The 18,713-nt window shown below is 31.9% G+C and overlaps 1 protein-coding gene across 1 annotated transcript in view; it reads left to right on the forward strand.

The window, feature by feature from the left end:
* LOC129220192 (nucleolar protein 6-like) overlaps nt 1–18,713 on the forward strand; it is a 75,271-nt gene that overhangs the window by 23,756 nt on the left and 32,802 nt on the right. The window contains exons 10-16 of the mRNA XM_054854555.1: nt 2,285–2,400; nt 5,263–5,440; nt 6,591–6,710; nt 8,051–8,199; nt 9,499–9,736; nt 12,484–12,604; nt 14,278–14,432. Of these exons, the coding sequence (XP_054710530.1) occupies nt 2,285–2,400; nt 5,263–5,440; nt 6,591–6,710; nt 8,051–8,199; nt 9,499–9,736; nt 12,484–12,604; nt 14,278–14,432 (1,077 nt within the window). The remainder of the gene's footprint in view (nt 1–2,284; nt 2,401–5,262; nt 5,441–6,590; nt 6,711–8,050; nt 8,200–9,498; nt 9,737–12,483; nt 12,605–14,277; nt 14,433–18,713) is intronic.

Genomic DNA, 18,713 nt, shown 5'->3' on the forward strand with positions numbered 1-18,713 from the left:
AGCCGGGTGACGGAGCTAGTTTCTTCATAAATATTAAAGAAAAAACGAAGTAAAACGGAATTACTATTCAAATGAAAGGGATTATCTTCTTCCCTGAGATTTTCCTATCCCCGGTGCTGGAATTTTTTTAGAACGTTTCTTTGACGAAGCATTGAATTCCTAAAAGAATGAATTTTTCTATTTCCGGTGAGTAAAAAGAATGAAATCTAGCATTCTTTCAGCAGGTTTTTATGGAAAGGGGGGTAGGGGGGACAAATTGTTTGTAAATTAGAGATTTGTGTAGAATGAGGCATCAACTGGTAGTTGATTTTGTAATCTTCTCTACTTTGCAGCAAGCTTTGATTTTTATTGGTTAATTATTATCCTTGCTTTTAGATCATTTTGGTTATTTTTCTGTCAAAGAAATGTTACTAATCTAATGAAACATATCAAATGTATGTGAGTATGTCGTGCAGAGATCACCTGCAACTTTTTTAAATGAAGGAGTTAAATGAATGTATCAAAAGATACTTTTGTCTGAAGGAAACAACCCCACTGCAACTAACAAAATTTGCATGATACACTAACAAACAAGGAATAGGGGTTGAGTTTGATTCAATGAGAGTATTACACTTCTGCAAGTTTGATATAATTTGTATTCAATTACTAAATGAAATATTTGAGTATGTTTCAATTCTCTGTGAACTACATTATACGAGTTTTGTATGAACTGTGCACTGTTTAGAAGTAAATTGTACTAATGTTCAATTTGCCAGTTTATCAGCTCTGTAAACGATTCTCTGTGTGGTTCTATAATATTCTACGTTATAACAGAAAATTAGATGAGAAACTTGTATACCAGGGTTCGTACGGGTCATGGAAATCCTGGAAAGTCATGGAAAAAAAATAAGAAAATTTCAGACCTGGAAAAGTCATGGAAAATTGAAATTTTCACTGAAGGTCATGGAAATTTATTTCAAGTCATGGAAAAATGTCCTGGACAAAGAGAAAGTAACAGTATCTAAAAGAGCATTAGAAATCTTGAGTGATATAACAATATATAACACATAAAAGCTATTAAAAGTGGAGAATTGAACGATCTTAAAATCAAATCTGAATTTTGAAATCTCATTACATTCACTTCTGTCACAGCCACTTGCCTTTATTTGCCAGGTGATTTTACTGCTTGAGCATAACTCATTTTGAATTTACTATTATTTTCAACATTTCTTATGTTTTATATTCTGTAGTAGTGAACTTGCACTTTCCTGATTTTGCCACATCCACTCAAAAAACGCAATTCAATTGCATCAAAGCTGGTTTCTATCATCCTTAAAAACTTTATTGTTAAATTTATCAGAATTTATCTTAATTTGTTGAAGGTTTTAGAGAATAAAGATCTTTATTCAGGCAATAGAAGACAGAAAAAGGGGAATTCTAATACTCTAAACATTAGTGCCCATACATACGGTCTGCTAAACTAATCCATACGGCCCACTGCTACGTTCAATGTCAGGACTCGAACATTATGTTCTGGAATTTCTGGACCTATTAATTTATTTGCATTTGAAAAAGTGCAAATAAATAAACAAAGCAAGTACTTGTGAATCTGAAGATTTTTTCAGTACTGAATGGTTTTTTTTTACACAAATATCTGGTTTTGAAACATAAAGAACTAAACTATGTGGCTTTACTTTACAGAACCAAAATGCTGTCAAGTTATGTGGATGATTAAATGCACTGTTGACACTAAAAGGCAACGTTTGAAGCAAATTTATTGAAATTTAGTTGATGCTAATTCAACCTTTGTCCCATTCATTATCAGTCTACCTGTCTATAACAAACATATTAGACATTTAAGCATCATCATATTCGATTCACTGCATTTTTACTTTACTTAAATGTATATGATGAAGGCAAATAAGAATAGTTTAGTTTTTTAAGTGTAAACTGATATTTTTTCCGCTATGAGTAAGTGCTTCAATGAGGCAGTGGCATTCATGTAGAAGTTTTGCTAATGCTCATTTCCAGAAATTGGCAAGTTTTATATTAAATAGTGCTATTCTCTTCGTATAACAAGGTCATAAATTTTTATTGAAGTCATGAAAAAGTCTTGGAAAAGTCATGGATTTTTTTAATCGAAATAGAGTATGAACCCTGTTATACTTATTTTTTGCAAGATAGATTGGACAGTTAATAAACATTTTAGAAAAGTCTTAACAACATCAAGAAATTTCATTTTACTTCATTAAAGCCATTAAGTTGTATGAAGCCTGAAAATGATGTTTCCCCTTTAACATTTTAGCTCAAGCATGAAGCTGCTTTGAGTCTGCAAATTTTGGACAGAGAGTCTCCTGACGTTTTTACTTTTTTGTTCATGAATAAAGTGTCATTTAGCACAAAATTCGAGTATCTCCTCCAGTAAGTCTGAATTTTTCTTCTTCTTTTTTAGGTGGCTTGGTATTTGTTGTATGTTTTGAACTTTTAAGAGCCAGTTTCTATAAGAACCGGGCAGAAATGGGGTGTTCGGATATACACCCAGGGGTGATTGTGTTCCGGTATTTTACCAAATTTCCGGTATTTTCGGACGTATTTCCGGTATTTTTATGTCCCAAAATACCGGAATTGTGTGTGTTTTTTTTTTTGGTATGCTTTTATCTCCCTACCTCCACATTTTTTTAAAAATTATATAATACTCATCAAATATTCCTGCAAGTGCCTTAAGATGGACACCTATCCCTTAAGATGGACAAATGTCAAGATAATTTGTATAACACCAACTCGTAACTTTGTATTCCATTTAAAATTTAATCAAACGTACACACAATCTTTTGACTCAGAACTATTTAATACTATGGCAAAGGACTTAAGTAATAGGGACCAAAGATAACTCCCCCCCCCCCCCCCCCCCCCCCCCCCCCCCCCCGTTCTCGCTTTGAAACTTTCGGGTATTTTTTGATGAACTCACAATCACCCCTGTATACACCATTTGTGATTTTGCTCAAGTTTTTATGGTGGATTCTTTTAAACATTTTAGAAGACACTTGTTTTTTCTTTTCCTCCAAAAAAAATTTTGGGGACGTATAAAAATTCGTAAGGTGGAGCCCAACGTAGAGGTTTTTCTAAATTGGAGTTTTTTAAAATGCGCTTATTTCTGTGTATTAAGAATCAGCCAAAAAAAAAATATATATATATTGTGTTGACAATATGACATTTTAGTACCTAAATTAAAATATATCGTAAATTTTGTGACTGACCTTCAGCACAGCCTTTCAGGGGTCGCCAAATTTTGTCAAAAATAACGAAAAAGTGCCATGTTTGAGGCCCTCTGGTTTCCTGCATTCAGGCTCAACCATGGTTTTTGTACTTAATTTGTGTAAGAATATATACAAATTATTCAATACCCTCATTAGTTGCATGGCTCACCCTCTGCGCTGCCGAAAAATGGCAGTTTTTGTATCGAAAAATACTAAAAAGTTCAATTTTCATGGGCCTTTATCTCAGTGCACCGAGGGTCAGTGTTGAACTGGATGCCTGCATTTTAAACTAGAGTATGTGTATTTTCACAAACAAGTGACAGAACTATGGGCAAATGCTATACAAGAACACAATACATATTTCAAAACAGTAAAATGAACTATTCAGTTTTCAATTCAGTCAACATATCCGGGTTTAAACTTTCCTCCGGGGACTTCCAGATACTATTTAAAAAACTAGTATGATCAAAAACTTACCATAAACGAGTTATAATCTTGCAAATAGACTGATTATTTTTTCTCGCATACTTTATAATATGATAACTAGAAGCAAAGTGAAAGAAAAACATCAAAATATGATAAAAAATGTACTTTTCGTACATTTGTATTTATCATACTAAAAATGTATGGGCCTGTATCTCAGTGTACTGAGGGTTAGTATAGAATTTGATGCCTACATTTCAAACTAGAGTGTATGTTTTTTCACAAACAAGTGACATTCAGGGTTGGCTTTCTGCCGGCAGAAACTAGTTTTTGCCGTACTAGTGGCAGAAACTGGTTATAACCGGTAAAAACCGGCAGGAACTGGCAAAAACTTAAAAGTGTCTTTAATAACTCAAGTAATTAGTAAATGATATTTGTTTAAGTCAACTAAAAAATTAAACATGATTTCATCATTTAAAAAAATAAAATCCAATGCTAGTGCCCTTGATTTAGTTCAGAAAGGGAACTTTTCAATTGCAGAGGCTCGTAGTATTTGGATTAATTTAACAAAGGATAAGAAATCATACAGGGGTGCTTAGGAAAGAGGAGTGGCATACAGAATTAAACAGGCATTACTGATTGTAATTTACTCTCTTATATGCTTCCTCTAAATTGTTTGTGATTGAAATTATCATGTCATGTGCTTCAAGAAGAAAGTGCCAGAATTTTACTAGCCTAGATTTTGTACCTAATGTCACAGCTTTGCAAAACAAATTGGCCCCCATTTCTCAAAACTTATTTTTCCAGCCAAATCTTTACCACAACCACAGTTACTACATGATGGATTAGTTATACAATAGATGAGAGTTTCACGAACATTGCTTGCTCCTTGATGCATTGTCTGCTAGCTCTTCTATTTTAAGAAGATTCTAAAATTTCTCATTTGTGCATAGTAAATTGGGAACCTGTTTAGATTTTTGATACCACCTTTTCTAAGAGGCGATTGCAGGGTCCAAACAATGTAACATTTGATTTTGAACTGTGATAATTTTGTAATAAAATTACAGTGCTTTGGTTAACAATTAATTATTTTTTCCATGCATTTTCTGTTGTATATCAAGCATTAATTTTTCATTTTGTGAGTTTTTTGCCAGTTTCTGCCGCAAAGTGGCAGAAAGTGGTTTTTGCCATGCCGGTTTTAACCGGTTTCTACCAGTGGTTTTAACCGCCTCGGCAGAAACTTGCCAACCCTGCTATAAGCAATCCTTATGCAAGAGATGGAATAAAATATCAGTAAGGGAGTTGCGACCCAGAGCCGAAAATTTTGTGACACGTTTAAAGTTCTATATTAATCCTAAATGTAGCCACTTTTGAAAATCGGGAAATATAGTAGACAAAATAATGTATTCATGTTTATTTTGAAGTTGGGTTGTAATATTTTCATTACCATTAAAATCATAATGTATCATATGTGCCCAAGTTATTACTTGTCACCCTGTATAATGGCAGTGCTCGGGGTATCCCATAAGTATTGGTACAAACTTGAAGTGTAGGCTGTGATATAAATTACTTAATTTTAATTTTTTTTTCTTTCTATTTTTAGTTTAAAGGGAGAGAACTTTGAGAGCTATTGCCATAAACTTGGACTAAAAAAGGAGCAACTGGATCTTGCAGAGGATAAAATTGGTTGTGTTCTCCCTAAAATTTGTGATACCTTGAAAGAAGGTCTTAATAAAAGAATTAAATTGTTGGATGTCGAGAGAAAATATTCCAAAGATGTTGTAAGAGTGTTTGATTATTCTCCTGTTCTTAATTTTTTTCTTAATTTTAGGCATTTCATAAATTTTTATCCTTAATTTAAATTTGGCTGTATTTCAACTCTAGTTCTCAAAACACTTTTGTGTGCCATTTATTTAAAGAAATATTACTTTCAAACGAAACAGTTATTCTTCATGTGATAATGAATGTATAGAACACTTAATTTTCTAAAAACCGGTTAAGTGAAATAACATTTTCAATTGACCAACCAACAAATGGGTAAATTAAGCAAGTTGTTGTTGTATTTAACTTTTAATTAGTTATTAGTAGAGCCTGGAGTATATGCAAATGCATATGTCCATATGTAACTGCAATTTATTTCTTTGTTTGACAATAGTGCAATTGCATATTACTGCACATCTTGCTTATGTTTAGATATTTTTTTTTTCAGCTTTAAGAATTTAAAAAATATATATTTTATTCTTCATATACAACAAAAAGTCTGGCGACTCATGGAAACTCATTTCGGAAAATAAATGCAGTTACTTCCTGTAGCCAATGAGAAAAGAAAAGGGATTTCCATGAGGGAAAAGGGAGTCTTCCAGCTATTCTGAATTAGAGTCTTTGTCATTCTTTTTTAGTTGTGATAACTTTTCTCTTCACAAATAGAAATATTATTGGTGAATATTTGCATGCATATTCTAATGATTTCTTAGTGCACATAATCTGTGCTCTACATATTAGAGAGAACTTAAATGTCTTGTGGTGAGATTTTATTTATATATATTTTATTTATTTATTATTTTTGAATACAAAAATATAGATAATGCAGTCTTTTTGTTTCTATTTTCCTTCTTTATTCAGTTGTTACAACTTATTGTGAGATTTTATTTATTTATTTTTATTTTATTTATTTATATATTTGTTTATTATTTTTAAGGACAAAATCATAAAAAATGCAGTTTTTGTCATTCTTTTTTCATTCTTTATTCAGTTGTGACAACTTTTCTCTTCATAAATAGAAACATTATTAGTGCAGAGAAACTGTGCTCTTCATAATAAGAGGCAATTTAAATTTCATTTTGTGAGATTTATTTATTTATATATATTTTATTTATTTATTATTTTTGAATACAAAAATATAGATTATGCAGAAGTTTTGTTTCTTCCTAGTGGTCTGTGTCCGAGTCTCCTACACATCCAACTTCAGCTACAGTCACTGTAGGTTTCCTTCTAAATCCAGAAGTTCCATTAAATAACCTGGAAAAAGGGCCCCTTGCTGATGACCCACAAGTAAGATCTTTCTTTCTCCCCAAGTATTTGACCAGTAACATGTATAAGTTAAATTGTATTGACTAAATTACTATATTTGTACATTGACTAGACTAGAGATTTTCAAACTTTTTTTTTTCCCTGAGACAGGTAAATTTTTTTTTAATTTTTGCCTTATCCAAAAAAAATTTGCTAGTTATTAAAGAGCTACCACATAGATTAACTGTAAATATTTCCAGTGGTTAACTTAATAGTATTTGAATGTAATGATAAGTAATGATAGTAGTTAACGTACGAGGGCTGTTCAATAAGTAATAAGACTTGAATTATCTAAAAACCGGTTAAGTGAAATAACATTTTCAATTGACCAACCAACAAATGGGTAAATTAAGCAAATTGTTGTTGTATTTAACTTTTAATTAGTTGTTAGTAGAGCCTGGAGTATATGCAAATGCATATGTCCATATGTAACTGCAATTTATTTCTTTGTTTGACAATAGTGCAATTGCATATTACTGCACATCTTGCTTATGCTTAGATGTTTTTTTTTTCCCTCCAGCTTTAAGTATTTTAAAAAAGACACAGAACGACTTTAATTGTCATAATTTACATGGCTTTTTAAGAATAACTTCTGCAAAACTAAATGCATTTATTCCAACATTCTGTCCAATTCTTAAAAACGTGTGAACTTTAAGTTTGTGAGAGCTTTTTCAAATCCACCTCTGCAAAATTTAGACATGCTTTGTTGCTTTCAAAATGTTTGCCTGGTAATGGTTTCTTATGTTGAGGAAACAGCCAGAAATCACTGATGTAAAATAACTCTGCATTTCCCATTGATGATGATATCAGGAGTGTTAATCATTGTCTCTGTGATGGATGTTGAAGGTTAGTCCGTTAAGTTCAATATCTTCCATATTTTGCCTGATTTCCTTAAAAGCTTTATGCCAGCAAAAAGTAATGGCCCTAAACATTGCTTCGCCTTTGAAAACTTCACATATCATATCAATGATCTCTAATGCTGATTTTTGCTGACGAAAACAAACTTTAATCGCATAACTTTGTTCCAACAACACTTCCATTTTGACAACTGGCTGTATCTTGTAGGCGCCTGCCAACAGGCATTGGACCATCTATGTATTTAGTATTTTATCTAAAGTTGTCTGCTCCTTATGATTCAAAGATAATTAGCATTTCAGGAAGAAAGTTTTGAAATTTTATTTGTAATCATTTTATGTCTATTAATTATTTATCATGTATTTATTGAAGAAAACATTTAAACAACAATTGCATTTTAATTAATTTGCCATTCAGTTTTTTTTTTTTTTTTTTTTTTAACTCTTTTTTCAAAAATAATTTTCTAGGCAAAACAGTTTCGAGAATTTTGGGGTGGACGCTCTGAACTGCGTCGTTTTCAAGATGGAACAATTAGGGAAGCTGTTTTCTGGTCAGCAGAGACTATCGAGGATAAAAGAAAAGTTTTTCAAAGCATTGTACTAGACATTTTTAAAAGGTATTACTGTACTTAATTTTAATAATATTTAATCTATCTTTCCGTGGAATAAAGTATATTATTGAATAAAAATTCACTGTATTTGACTTTCTTTTTCAAACAGTTAGTTATTGGTGTTTTTTTTTCTGATTTTTCTTTAATAAAAGAGAAACAACAGTTATTCTTGTTTTTTCTTATTTAGAAAAATTGAATATTCTTTTTTTTTTTTTTTTTTTTTTTTTTTAATACTGACTTTGTGTATGAAACATAAGAATATAAACATAAATCTGTCGGTGCACTTATTGGAGTTTAGCTACTTGCAAAATGTCTTTGATTTGCAGTGTCATAGTTTAAAAAAATTAGATGTTTATTTTGTTAGTGCTGTTTTTTGTTAACTTCATTTTCCATTTGCTGCCTTTTGTTTTTTTACTAAATTCACTCAAACTTATTTTTCCAATTTATAATACTCTGTCTTGTTTGTTTTTTAAACTGTAATTTAAGTATCAACTTCGAATTAATAAAATAATGCGGTATATCATTGTATTTAAATGAGTGTGGCATTCTAGTTTAAGGATTGTTTCAAGCAATACAGATGTCTGTCATAATTGTGATATGTCCAAAGCAAGCATTGATGATTAGCAACGTAAAGATGCAAACCAATGAGTTATTGTAGATGATTAGTGAAATATATTTATCAGTACTTAAACTTTAGAAATCAGTTATTCACTTTATCATTTTGTCATTTTGTTCCATATGCACTCAAAAAAAAAAAGTCATGCACCAATTTCCAATTTGCTTTCAAACTTCCTCCCTATTTTTATCAAACAGTTACCTTCATGTACTTAATCTTAAAATATCTGCATTATTCCTTAACTCTAAACTCTCGGTTTTGTTCGGGCTGCCTCCCGAATTTCAATGCTTTCTCAACTCTCTAACAAAGTAAGCATCAAACCGAATTTTCATCAAAACAGTGAAATAAATTCCCTACAAAGGGTGTTTTTTGGCGAATCGAATGGTGGAAAAAATATAGCGAGTAAACCAATTGTGATTTCAAAAAACTAAGTCTTTTCATACACAAGTATAAAAATTGTATGGCTCCAATCATTTTTGATTTTTTTTTTCTTTTTTCTAGTTAAAAAAAAAAGAGAAAATGATAGTCGGGTTTCAGCTCCTAAACAGACTCAATTGAAGAAATCCCGACTACTTCTATTTTAAAAACCCATTTTAGGCTCAATTTTTTCGTTGCTAAAGTTATTCATGTATTAATCACATCTCTCTAATTTTCACTGACAATTGACAATTTTATTATTTAATTCACAGGCACTTCAAGGCTACTGAGGCAGACATCTTTATGAATGGATGTGATGTCGATTGTGTCCTTCATCTACCGAAGAATGTGTTGTCTTCTGACTTTAAGCCATATGGGAGTGGTGAAGAGGCGCACCTTTCTCTCGTCCATTCGTTCAACAACTTGTCGAAGCAACTCCGCAGTTTGGATGATCTACCTCTGGCCATCGCTTCAGTACAAGGAGCATCGCCGTCTCTTCGTTTCACAGAGGTTGTATGATTCTTTTGATACATACAGTCGGACGTCCATATATCGATATAGAAAATTGCCGGAAAAAACTCGATATATAGAAAGTTTGATTTATAGTGACAATCTTATTTTATCATAAAAATCTCCTAAAACATTAAAATTAAAAGATAATTTTCATGCATGAAACCTGAAACTAATCTAATTTCTAATTTAAACGAGTGTCAGATTAAATGAAAGTTAAGAATTAAAATATTAACAGAAATTACATATTTTTGCACCTTCATACATCTTCATTCTTCGGCAATTCAACTTGATCTGCAACATTAAGGGATTTTGGTTTTGACAATGTAGCAGAGAAAAAAGGAAAAAATCAATCTACTTAACTTGAATGATTTTTACTGAAGCTGAAAAGACACTAGGAATGATAATCAACAGACAAAAGGGATAACCTGAAACTAACTTTACAGTGTTACTTGTTACAACTAAGAATTGAAATAAACTTGAGGGAATTTAAGAACTCCAGAACAGAACGACGACCTATCTGCACACCCCTCAACCTCAGATTCCTTTTGAGTTTCGTAGCAAATTTTAGTGAACATAATTTTCTCCACTAACCTTCATTTTTCATGAGAGTCAATCAGTCTAAAGTGGAAAAAAAAAACTTATGAATGTCTCGAAAAATATTTCGATATATGGAGATTTTTTCGCTATACAGAAACAACTTTTCTATCTATAATGAACATAAAAATTTGCTGGGATTTCAATGTATAGAAAATTTCGATATGTGGAGGTTCGACTGTACATGTATCTTGGAAGATCTGTCTGTTTTTTACGACAGGATGGCAGTGGACAGTCAGATTTTGAAACATTTTTTAAAAAATATATTGTGTACAATTTTTTTCTCATTCCTCTAGGACTTCTTGTAAGCTTGATGACAATTTGTAAATCCCATTTGTGTAAAATGCCTTGCTTTTGCAGGTGAAAAATACTATTTTGATATCCTCTTCTTTTCGGCAATTTTTCCTGCTAAAACTTTTGCAACTAGAGGATTGAAAAAAATTATGCAATGACATTTGAAGAGTCTCCAAACTGTGTGTGAAGATGCAAAAACAGCACTTTTTGAGTTCTTCGCCTTCAAAAGGCAAGGCATTCTTTAAAAAATAGAGTTCACAAATTTCCATCACACTGGCAAAAAGTCACAAGCAATAATAGTAATTACTTCCTACAAAAGATATTGTTAAATGTTTTAAAAACTGTATCATTATCTTCCTCTCCATAAATGGACAGAACTTTCCTGTAGATCTGATATGCATATTTATTTCTTTATTACTATGTGTTCTAGTGAACAAGCTATGTTGACAGCATCATTAACTTAAGTTACATCTTGAGAAAAAATTTTAATTTATGCAGTTTTAAGCTATTAAATGGTAACTCTGACGTACAAACCTTCATTATACAAATGTTATTTCAGATATAAGATTTTTTGAGTTTTCCGCGACATAAAAGGCATCAAATCATTTGTTGACTACTTAAATTTACTGAAGATCTATTTTCCAAGTTCATTGAACACTAGGATAGACTTGGTGTGTGTAGGTGGGAGGGGATTGATGCTATGCTGACTTCAAATTGTAAGTTAACTCTGATCAGAACAAACTTTGATGCTTATTAAATATTTGTCACACATAAAGCCACTAAATAGCCCTAGCCACATTAAAATTAAGGAAGTGTTTGATTATATTTTTTAAGTTAAAAGAAGAAAAGTAATTTTTGGTAGAGTGTGCCATCTGTAAATGACAATTACAATGAGCTCTTTGTATAGCGAACACTCTATTAAGCGATGTTCTCTATATAACAAAGCATGTTCAGTAACACAGAAAGTTCTAAAAGGGTGCAAATCTGTGTCTCTTTAACCGAATATCAAACAGCCGAATTTCTCTATAGTGAACTTTTTATAGGGTAGAAAGTCGATATTTTAGAAAATAGACATTTTTCTTCTGGTGCTTTTGTTGAGGTTTATTTGTTCTACAGCTTCCTTTATCTTATCATTCAAAATCCTTTTCTCTTTGTCACTTGTGGTGATGGAAGGGAAGGGATTTAAAAGGAGGAGTGTGGAATTCCAAAAACGGGGGGGGGGGGGGAGTTTCCTGGAAATGTGTTGACGCTGCACTGGAGTCTTTTGAATTGACCACGTACACGTTTTGCTCATTTTCACCTTGCTCTGCAACGTGGTGCATTGTTCTCAAAATGTCAAAGAGAAAGTGTTCGATTGTAAAGGAAAAAAAATCGCTTGTCAATGATGTTAGAAACAGCATAAGAAAAAAGACGTAGCCGCAAAATACCCAATTCGTGAAAATAGTGTAACTTTGAAAAAAAAAATGAATTCCATTTTAAGTAAAGCTGGTAAAATGTGCAATTCTAATCAAAAACGAGTGCGACTGTGCATATATGACGGTGTTGATCAGGCTGTTTTAAAATGGATTCATTCCTTAAGTGATCGGAAATATACCTTTGTTAAAAATTAAGCTTAGAAATTTACTGTTTTCTCTTTTGTGAAATATTTCCATGTAACGAATCTATTCAAAAGTTTCTTGCATCTTCTTTATATGGAGAATCAACTGTTCTATAAAAATGAAATTTCCTTTAACTTGATGGGTAACATTTTTTTTTTTTCAATCAATGCATCCGCTAATATACAAAAAGTGTTCTCATTTAGTTCCAAATATTTTTTCCCCATGGTTTTTTGTGTTTATAATTGTTTTTTATTACAGGTGTTTCCACCGCTGTCAGTCATGCACTCTGTTCAGAATTCCGCAGTTTTTAGGTCTGGCCAAGTGATGAAATTAAACAAAAATATATCCGGTGTCCCTCCTTATGTTTCTGCTTTGAAAGGTAAGTGCCAGTTAAAAGAACGCCAATATTTTGAATCTTGGTGGTTAGACTTTAGCCTCTTGATCTCAATGATGCAGATTTTAACTTGGTTCCATGTGTGATAGATTTTTTTATGTGCAGAAAATCAGCAGCGTCCGTATGGTATTATTGTGCAGCATATAAAAGAATACTTTTTTGGCTTTGAGTACTCTTGGCAAAATTAAATTCCTAGTGCAGGTTGGCATTAAAGAGCTCAAATGCCTTCACCTGTGGGGAACCAGAGCCTCCAAATTTTCGTGGTTGAAACAAATCAGCAACTGATCAAATGCAGAATTCTCGAACTTGCTTCTTTTTTCCTTAGCCTTCTAATAATCAATGAGTCATTACCTTTAGATACCAAAATTTTAATTGCACACACAAGTACTTGAGTACACGGAAACAGAAAACGGGACTTCACATATAAGCACACAATAATAAAGGGAGCTTGTTACATTCGAAGTCTTTTTGCTCACATCTCAATCAGAACTGGATTCCTCTGGTTCTATTTTGTAGCGCCACCTAGCGATTTTAATGTTTAATCTGCAACATCGGTAATGGCTTTCACCGATAGTAATACCACATGAAAGAATAGTTACTATATCGGAGTATTGCACTAGATCTGCCAATGCAGCCCCATGCAAAAGATTTGTGATTTTTAAAGTTGTTTTGATTCTTTCAATTTGTTATTGCATTCACGACAATCTATTATTTCTTGAAAATGGCAACATAATTCCTGTGTTTTGCTAGGAAATTTCATTAACTCAGTTAAAAATGCTAAAACCTTATTGATTGCCCATAACTCTCCCTTTTTTAAAACTTTGTGGTATTTGAATTGTAGCATTCCTTTGCATTCATGTAAAATATTCTGCAAGAAACGGAAGCCAAAAACTTAAGCTAAAAATTAACAGTGTGGTTAATAATGTTATTTTCCTAAAAGTCCTTAGTAAAATAAGGCCAACAATCCTTAAAAATCCCAATTGCTATCATTACTATACATAATGGTTCCTTATATTTGAGTAAAAAAAAGGGGTCCAAATTTTAAAATTCCAGGAATTTAGTGCTGACGTGTGCGTAAAAATATCTCATTTGCTCAAATGGACTGTGCAAGACACAGCAATGCTTTAATATATCAAGGTAAATCATCCAGGCATACCAGTGAATGCAGTGTATTAAAAGATGTAGACAAAATTTTAAAAGTGTTAGAATGTTTTTTGTTAAAAGGTCTTCGTAAAACTTTTAAGTTAATAAAAATATCAAAATAGCCTTAAGCAGTGTCCCGTTGGGGGGATGAGTCCTCCCCGGGTGTCACCCGGCAGGGGGGGGGAGGGTTGACACCCTAAGAGGAATTGCAAGTTTTTGAAAAATATGAAGTTAAAATGCATTTTCAAGACTACAAATTTGAAAATTTTCCAGGGGATAAACCCCGAACCTCTCACTTTTTTTTTCTTTTGTACATTAGCCCACTTAAAATTTTGTTATAACACAAAAAAGTTGTTTTTGAAAATTGCAAGAATTTTATGTTTACATTTTTTTTTCTTTTGTGTCTATAGTGATACCACAAATTACCGCCACGGGTGTCACCCATGTTAGGTATGCCACTGCCTTAAGTTTGTCTTTTTAGTTTAGCACTCACTGAAATTTTGTTTTGTATCTAGTTGTGGTCGGCTTTGAAGGTTCCGGAAAATGGCCGGACGATCTCGAGGCTATTAAAAGGGTGAAAACTGCATTTCTCATCAAAATTGCTGAAACCCTGAAGGCAAAATATTCACTGACAGCTGTTCCTTTCATGACACATGTAGACGTTTTGAAGGTATGTACCTTTAACTACTACGTACTTTTTTGCTTGTTACTTTGTGTAGCTTTTCAAAATAAATTTCACTGATTAAACAGGAATAATTTTTTTAACCCTTAAATTCATAGTATTTTCATTTGGCAACATACCCAATTAAGTCTTCTGAAATACTGTAAGAACTACTTAAAATTCTGTAGTTTCGAATAATTAAGAAAAGCCTCAAGAATAGCATCTCCAGAGATCCTCTCTGGAGATGCTATTTAATCAAATTTAAGCTAATAAATGCTTCAATTTGACGGAAAACGGAAATAGATTTATTTTTTCGGCATTAGCAAATGTAGGATTTTTGTTTATTAGCTCTGTGCGCTTGAAAATACCTACTTATAATTAATTCTGTGACGAATAAGGTTATTATACTTTTTAATTAGTAAGGCATTTTTGGAAACTTCACATTGGTTTTGAGACATTTGATGATAAATTAGTGTGAGGCACCAGTCACAGACATACTAATTTCAAAGGATCTTTATATGAGGCTCTGCGGTTTCGGTGGGAAATGTGGAGTGACTTTCCAACGCCATCCAACTAAGAACCCGGAACAACAGCTGACTTGAATGAAATTTTGAAAAAAATAGTGACACCATCAAAATCAACATTTTGTGTACATAATTAAGGTTGATTGCAATTGGAAGAAAATGTCGGATACTGAATATTCAAAATCCGTTTGAACAAAAAATGCATTAGAAAATAATATGTAGGGTAACGGTATTAGTAACAGACATGCTTAAGACATCGCCCAGAAAATTAACTCGATTTTCTGAGCCTTATAATATATTTGAGACTTTTTAAACTATTTTTCTCTTGTGCTACTACATCTGATCTAACGTTTGGCTGCTTTTGGATCCTCTGAATGAGTTAATTCTATTTTTATTTGCTCCATTTCAAAAAAGTTCCGATCCCCATTAACAGACACTGAAGAATCTGATGATGCCCAGTAACAGATAGGATGAGTTGTGGACAGAATTCTCCTTTTCTCTTCAAAATGAGCAAAAGTTATTTACTTTTAGAACTAAAGCCTTAATATATTCAAATAAATAGGAAACACCCACTGACCTCGTGGTGGCTGTTCATAATCTTCCACCACTGCGTCGTAAATACCAACTGGCTCATAAAATTCACTCGGATAACACTAAATGGTTGCACCACATGGGTCGCAGCAACATCAGTTCTACCCGGCTAAAAGGCTTATTATTTAAATCCTAACTTATGACCATCTGTTACTGTGGTGAACTTACCCTATTTGTTATTTTATCAGTTAAAGCCCAATGTTGCCTAGTGGTTGTTTAATCACTAACCCGCATAAATTAAAAGATGATTTTTTGAAGTATTTTTCTCATGTATTGGTTAGAAGTTTAAAACCAAAGAACATATTTTAATTACTTGAGGGTTAAACTTTTCAGAATGATCAGGGGTCTGTCCAGGATTTTTCACAGGGTCCGTTTTTTGTGAAAAATAAAATATTTTGTGAAAAGTGAATTAATTTTGTGAAAAATCAAATAATTTCGCAAAAAAAAATTTTTTTTTTAAATTGTTAAGTCGAAATTTTAGAATTTAGAGCCGGCACAAACTGCATTATTTAAACTTAAAGTAGAGTTTTTTCCTCTTATGGTGAGAATATCATTCTGGGGTGTTTTTCTATTATTTGGCGCGGGGGGGGGGGGGGGCAGCATCACTCCCTCAAGTAGCAATATTTATCTACCATTCTACATTATGTTGAATTATACTAGAAAGATTTTTGTACAGCATTTAAAATAACTATAACAAAAAAAAAATTAATAAATAAATAAAATTCAGACGAGGGTTCAACATTTAACTTTTTGACCCAAGACACTCTTAAAACAGCACAGAATTTCGTTTAAAACTTATAAATTCCGTGAATTTAATGAAAATAAAAAGAGATTTGATTTGTTTACTTCTTAACAAAACAGACTAAACATCAAAAATTCGAAAAATCGGAATTCCATAGCGGATGCAAAGAGATTGCAATTCTCTAAGCGAAGGCATCAAAAGTATAAAAACGGCTTGTAAAAGAAATATTTTTGATAAAATAATTTTTAAATTGCATTTTGGAGTCCAATGATAAACATATCATTAATATCTGTGGACACAGTTAAAGCAAAAATAAAATTAAACCATTGATTTAGCATTTTAATTTTTGACTAATAAAAGAAAATAGAATTTTGCTTTAAAAACTTGAAATGCGTGTTCTAACAAAAATAGAGACTTTTCATTTATTTGTATCCTAATAAACGAAGTTAGCTTGAAAAAAGAACAAAACATGATTCTTATATCTTGTGTTAAAAGATTGTATTTTTCAAAATGTAGACATTTAAGAAAAAAAAAATATTTTTGTATAAGCTGATCCCTCTAATTTGATTTTATAAAAGGTTTCAAAAATTATTGGTTTGATAAGCGTTATTTTGCTTTCAGATTTGCTCTTTCAGTAAACAATTTGTAAAAGATCCGTTCTTGTTTATCAGAATTTTGTGAAGCGTCCGTTTTGGTTGATCGGATATTTGTGAAGGGTCCGTTAACGGACCCAAATATCCTCTGGCCAGACCCCTGATGATATTTAAATTGTTTGAAGTTAATTATGTGAAACATTATTACAATAGAACCTTGATCGTATGAAATTCTTTTACCTATAACCTTGTTTGGCCAACATCTGTTTCCCCTTTTTTTTAATTGCACAATGTCACATCAAATTCACGGAGAGCAGTCATTCCTACTGCAGGCCCTGAATTATGTGCACTTCTGGCGGGGGCAAAACCCATTAGCAATTAGGAAACTTAATTCAAGTTTTCAAAATTCAAAGGTGACCAGATCTAAAAGTAAAACATTATTTCATGAAATAATTTTTCTTTTGGTTATAAATACATATTTATAGGAAAAAAGAAACAGTAACTGGAATAGACTTAGATAATTTTTTAAGGACTACTTAATAATTTTAATAACAAGAATATACTGCATTTAAATGTTACAAGGAAGGAACAGCAGTTTTTTTAACAGTATCAATTCATACATTTTTCTCTCAAAAGTGAAAAAATGACATGTTTCTGTAGGCGAGCTTGGTCAGTTTTTCAATTGTTTAACAATTCTCTTATCCAAACAAACATATCATTGGCACTTTTGGACTAATGAATTAAAATTGGCACTTTTCAGTAGAGCCAAAGCAATAATTTTTGTTTTCATCTGGCATATTTAGTTAATTTAAATGTTTTAATTTTTTTTTTTTTTTGATAACTTTAAGAGTAAAACTATCATTTGAAGTAGTTATAGCCAGTAGGTAGCCTTTTTAAACCATCGAATTCAGAAAATACGATTCACAATTTTTCAGATTGATGCTGACGATATGTGAATTCATCAGGGATCTGTCCAAGATTTTTCACAGGGTCTGTTTTTTTTTTTTTTTTTTTTTTTTTTTTTTTGTGGAAAAACGAATAATTTTGTGAAAAAATCAATTAATTTTGTAAAAAAACAAATAATTGCAAAAAAAAATCGTATAAAACGAAATTTTGAAATGGCGCAAACTGCATCATTGACACTTAAAGAATGTTTTCCCTGTTTTCTGTCAAAAATATCATTCTTGAGTGTTTTTCGAGTATTTGGAGGGGGGAGGGGGCAGCATCGCTCTCTGGGAGATGGCCACCCCTCAAGTAACAATATTTATTTACCATTCTACATTATGTTAAATTATACTAGAAATGTTATACGTATAGTATTTAAAATAATTGTAAGAAAGAATATCAGGCAGGGGTTCAGCATTTAACTTTTTGACCCAAGACACTATTAACAGGGGTCTGTCCAGGATTTTTCACAGGGTCCGTTTTTTTTGTGAAAAATCAAATAATTTTGTGAAAAATTTATTAATTTTGTGAAAAATGAATTAATTTTGTGAAAAATCAAATAATTTCGCAAAAAAAAAAAATTTTTTTTTTGTTAAAATGAAATTTTAGAATGTAGAGATGGCACAAACTGCATCAATTAAACTTAAAGTTGAGTGTTTGCCTCTTCTATGTCGAGAAAATCATTCTGGAGTGGGCTGATACTTGGCGGGGGGGGGGGGGGGGGGGGGGACATCGCTCTCTCAAGTATCAATATTTATATACCATTCTACATTATGTTAAATTATACTAGAAATATTTCGGTACAGTATTTAAAATAATTGTAACAAAAAATAAATTAATAAAATAAAATTCAGAATAGGGTTCAGCATTTAACTTTTTGAACCAAGACACTCTT

Source organism: Uloborus diversus, chromosome 4 (assembly GCF_026930045.1).
Source record: "Uloborus diversus isolate 005 chromosome 4, Udiv.v.3.1, whole genome shotgun sequence".
NCBI lineage: Eukaryota > Metazoa > Arthropoda > Arachnida > Araneae > Uloboridae > Uloborus > Uloborus diversus.